The sequence below is a fragment of the Dipodomys ordii genome, unplaced genomic scaffold (assembly GCF_000151885.1).
Source record: "Dipodomys ordii isolate 6190 unplaced genomic scaffold, Dord_2.0 Scaffold270, whole genome shotgun sequence".
NCBI lineage: Eukaryota > Metazoa > Chordata > Mammalia > Rodentia > Heteromyidae > Dipodomys > Dipodomys ordii.
In genome coordinates, this window is record NW_012267486.1 from 582996 (window position 1) to 588052 (window position 5057).

The 5057-nt window shown below is 35.4% G+C and overlaps 1 protein-coding gene across 1 annotated transcript; it reads left to right on the forward strand.

Annotated features, from left to right (window-relative positions):
• Positions 1-2693: 2693 nt before the first annotated feature.
• On the forward strand, positions 2694-3650 carry LOC106001172 (olfactory receptor 4S2-like). The gene has a single exon (XM_013036303.1). It carries the CDS (start codon positions 2694-2696, stop codon positions 3648-3650), a length of 957 nt encoding a protein of 318 aa, XP_012891757.1.
• Positions 3651-5057: the final 1407 nt, after the last annotated feature.

The following is a 5057-nucleotide window of genomic DNA, read 5'->3' on the forward strand; positions in this document are numbered from 1 at the left end:
TTCATTTATTTATTTATTTTTAAATTCAACAAACACTGGAAATTAAAGCCCATTGTTAGGCTTGCAATTTGGTTTAGACTATGAACAAAGACTTTGGGGAAAAAGCTATCCCTAAGGTCATTACCAGTTTGCTTGGTTTTCTTTAAGTAGATGTATAAGAAAGAGGAAAATGGGCATTTATTGTCAAAGGTACACTGAAATTTTGAATTACAGAAGGTTAGACAAAACAAAAAATGTCTGTGTACTAGCTGTCAGTGAGTTGAGCTTACCAGAGATTGTGTGGGGCTAAATTATTCACACAATTCCTCAGGCATCATTCTAACTTCATTTTAGACAGCTGTTCTCACATTATCCAAGGAAGAAGGAAAAATAAATTTCAAGCCTTGGAAAATAATGGTGAGAATTTTTATTTCTAAAAGTAATCCTGCATATTTGTGGGAAAGTGAATGCAATCAAGTTGCTAAATGTTGTATACTTGTAAAACAATTGCAATGCAATCATTTTTTGAAGACAGGAGAAAATGAGATTATTAAGAAGATAGAATAGCCAAGCTTGGTGGTTCATAGTTTTAATATTAGGTACTAGGATGGTGGTAGAGTGTTGTCCTTGAGCAAAATAGCTCAGAGAGAGTGTCCAGGTTCTTGAGTTAAAGCCCTAGGATCAGCACACAAGAAAAAGATAAAAAAGTGCATATATATATATATACATATATATATTCAACAAACATATATACATATATATATATATATATATAATGGATATATATATGTATAATGGATATATATAATGGATCATGAGATAGGGTAGATTGACGTTCAAGAAGAAAATGCCAATGTTTTAAAGTACAGCTTTTTATGATCACATGTGAAATGGTGAGAATGTGGAAGAAGAAATCATTGTGACAGGTCTTGATTTAAGGAAATAAATTTTCCTGTAGGTCATTGTGCTTTAGAAAATAATGGAAAAAGTGCCTATTTTGACTAAATGCTTTGTTCTGGAGGAGAATCAAACAAAACCATAATAATTGCTGAATCTGTTATGAATAAACCTTCCTCAAATTAAATTGTTTCTGCAATTGAAATTGCAATTCTCCAATTACTAATTTTTTTCATAAGTAAGAAAAAGGATCCTGTGAATGTTAAAATAGAAATATGCATAATTCTAACCCAGAATTACAGATTTTTATTACCATCATAGCCATTATTATTTTAATGGGTTTGTAATACACCAGAAAAAGCAGATGTGGTTGACCTCTCTGACAACGGTTATTTGTAGACTAAATAAAAATACAGACCTTTACTTCCCTAGATTCTAGATGTCTGAGACACATAGTTGCTGCAAATGACTAAACCTGAAAGCCAAGGGTACAGCTTTAAAATCAATGGATCCTCAAGCAATATGTTTTCAGGAGGGTAATGTAAAATAAAACCATTTACATTCATAGCTTGTTTTGATGAGGAACTCGAAAAGTCCCTTTAATTATAGCTCTTCCACATGAACTTTCCTCTAAAGTATATAGCAATCTAGAGTGTCCTAAATTTCACCAGTGAATATTCAGGCATTTAAATCACACATTTTTATTCCTAAAATCTTTCTAGCTGTAATTTAATGGCCATTCTCCTTCCCCTTTCCCGAAATATAATCCAGCCAAATCCTAAGGGCTTCTTTGAAACTGGAAACCTTAGGATATAGAAAGAAATGTTCACCTTGAAGGGACAAGTGTTTCTGTTTTTGTGTTCCAACAAATGGATCAATGACAAATACCACATCATTGCAAATAACTCTGGGCATCCTACAGTGTGCTAAATTTGAAGATGAAGGAATTATGTGAGACTTCACTCCCCCTTCCTTTCTGTAAAAGAATTTTTAAATCACCTCATATTATATTATTTGTGCCTCTCTTTCAGGATTTTCGTCTAGTGCATGTTTACAGAATGGTCTCCTTTCATGACAGAGGTGATTGCCAAGCAATCAAGGGATAATTTAAACTTCTGTCTTTCACAAAAGAATAAAGGAGTCTCTCTGAAGTTGAAAGAGTTATCCAGGTTATAACACCATTATTTCAGAGTTGTATTTGTGTGCTTAAAGTGATATAAGTCTTCTTTTTTTCCTTTTTTTTTTTACTATGGGAACTTAAAATCAGACAAAGTATCACACATATATTTATATAGGATCTGAATTTTATAAGGAAAAGAACTACCAAACTTTCTAGCTCTTAGCTTTTGGAAGACTCTTTACCTGTGGTGGTTATCAGCCCTAGTAACATTCAGAAGAGAAAAAGGTGAGAAAACAAATGTTCACTTCTGCATCAAAGAAAAAGCAAATGTTTTCGTATATACAAACTTCTTCCCAAACACAGACATTGTTGTTACAAATTTAAGTAGGGAGTCCCTTAGAGAAAACACAGACGAAAGGCTTTAGAGAAACACTGGTGAGAAGAAACTCAGGGGATTTGGTTTATCTCCCTGGGCTTCACCTCTTCATTTCAAGTAAAGAAATGGTATATAACAGTGATATATGATCATCAAAATAGAAGCATTTCAATTTCCTTGAGCAATTTCTCAACCAAGCCGCAAGGCTCAAGTCTTTTCCATTTTCAACCACCAGAATTACAGGCTTGTTTCAAGTTAGAAATAACTTCTGACAATCCATTTTCATGTGTCCTTCAGGTCATCTCTTTGCCTCCCCGGAACATGACCTCATGGACTTACTCCATGGAAACAGCAAACAATGTAACAGAATTCATTTTCTGGGGTCTTTCCCAGAACCCCCAGGTTGAAGCAGTTTGTTTCCTGGTGTTTTCCTTTCTCTACACAGTCATTCTTCTGGGAAACTCCCTCATCATGTTGACAGTTTGTCTGGGTCACTTATTTAAGTCACCCATGTATTTCTTCCTCTTTTTCTTGTCTTTTATGGACATTTGTTTTTCATCTGTCACAGCACCCAAAATGATTATTGATCTGTTAGTAAAAACGAAAACTATCTCCTTTGGGGGGTGCATAATGCAAGTCTTTGCGGTCCATTTCTTTGGTGGTATTGAGATTTTCATTCTGATTGTCATGGCCTATGATCGGTATGTGGCCATCTGTAAACCTCTACACTATATGACCATTATGGACCGGCAGAAATGCAATAAGATGCTACTGGGCACCTGGGTGGGTGGTTTCTTACACTCCATCATCCAGGTGGCTCTTGTAGTTCAACTCCCCTTTTGTGGTCCCAATGAGATCGATCACTACTTTTGCGATGTCCATCCTGTGCTGAAACTTGCCTGCACAGACACCTATGTAGTTGGTGCTGTAGTGACAGCCAACAGTGGTACCATGACGCTGGGCAGTTTCGTCATCTTGCTGATCTCCTACACTGCTATTCTGGTGTCTCTGAGGAAGCAGTCAGCAGAAGGTAGGCGCAAAGCTCTCTCTACCTGTGGCTCCCATATTGCTGTGGTCATCATCTTTTTCGTCCCCTGTATTTTTATGTACATGAGGCCGGACACTACCTTCTCAGAGGACAAGATGGTGGCTGTATTTTACACCATTATCACTCCTATGTTAAATCCTCTGATTTACACTTTGAGAAACGCAGAAGTGAAGAATGCAATGAAGAAACTGTGGAGGAGGAAGGTTTTCTGGGATGCTAATGGTAAATAACTGGGAGTTGTCATTTAAGCTGGATAATGTCAATTAACTTGAATCAATTAACTTCAGTTAACTTCTGTATGGCAAAGACTCACAGTTGCCTCACAGGATTTGCAGCAGAAAAGAAATGAAATAATAAAATAGTCTACATAAAAAGTTATGATTACCATTATCTCTGTATAAAAGAGAAAACGCTGTTATACAGAATCTCAAACATGATGTTTCTGTTCTCCTCAAGTTTGAGTATTTCATTATTTTTATTCTGAAGAAGAAAGTGTGTTATGAAGTATCTAAGGGTGTTTTCCGGGTTTAGAAATGTGGTTGGACTATACTGTGCTCTTCATAGGTATGTGATGTATAGATGAGAACACATGAAAATCAACACATTTGTGACAATGCACTCATATGTATTCCTCAAAAACAAGTTGATGAATTGAATGTGAATAATGGAATATGATCAGACTTGTGCATAAAATATCAGTAAAATAACAAGGATTTGGCAGAAGAAAGACCAGTTTTCATCCTTGGGTGTCTGGAAAAGTTTTTCTACTATCTAATAATTACATATATATTTTCAAACTTTGGAAAGAGTACATTGATTGACCTCTTTGTTTCTTTTTTACATGTGTAATATGAAATGGATATACTTCTGATATTGGACAAGTATTTCCTGTGTAAATAATTGTGTTGGTAAAACATTTTTATTACACCAGGAGCTGCAATCTGTGATTTGCTTTTTTTTTTTTTTGTGAATATACGATACAGAATGGTTACAATTACATGGGTAAGATAATGAGTACATTTCTTTTTTATTGTGAAAATACTGTACAGAGGGATTACAATTACATGGACAGATAATGAGTACATTTCTTATCAAGCAATGTTGTCTCCTCCTTTGTTTCCCCTTCCTATCCCTTAACATTTTCCTGCTCCCCGCTTCCTCCTCTCCCTCCTTTTTCCCCCTTCCCCCTAGGCAAAGTTGTAAAGTTCATTTTTTTGACATAATGTCTTGTACATCTCATTGTTGAAATGGGTCCACCTGTATCCCTATTTAAACCATTTGTTTTTTCCCTTCCCTTCCATAAATTATACCAACATCAAATACAATGAAAGCAGGGGCTATACCATGGGGGAGAGACATAAAAAGCAACAAAGAAATCATCTTATAAATTTGTTAGAAACAATTGCATGAAAGGAAAAAACATTTGAATCCTTATCTTGGGGTTCATTTAACCTAACATCAACTTATCTGACCTTTTCTGCTTGTCTCAGACATATATTAGTTATTGCAAATAAGGGAAACCATGGGGCCTATGTTTCTTTGGGCCTGGCTTACTTAATATAATTTTTCCCAGTTTTTCCATTTCCTAATAAATGGGGCCATGTCATTCTTTCTGATAGAGGCATAGAATTCCATTG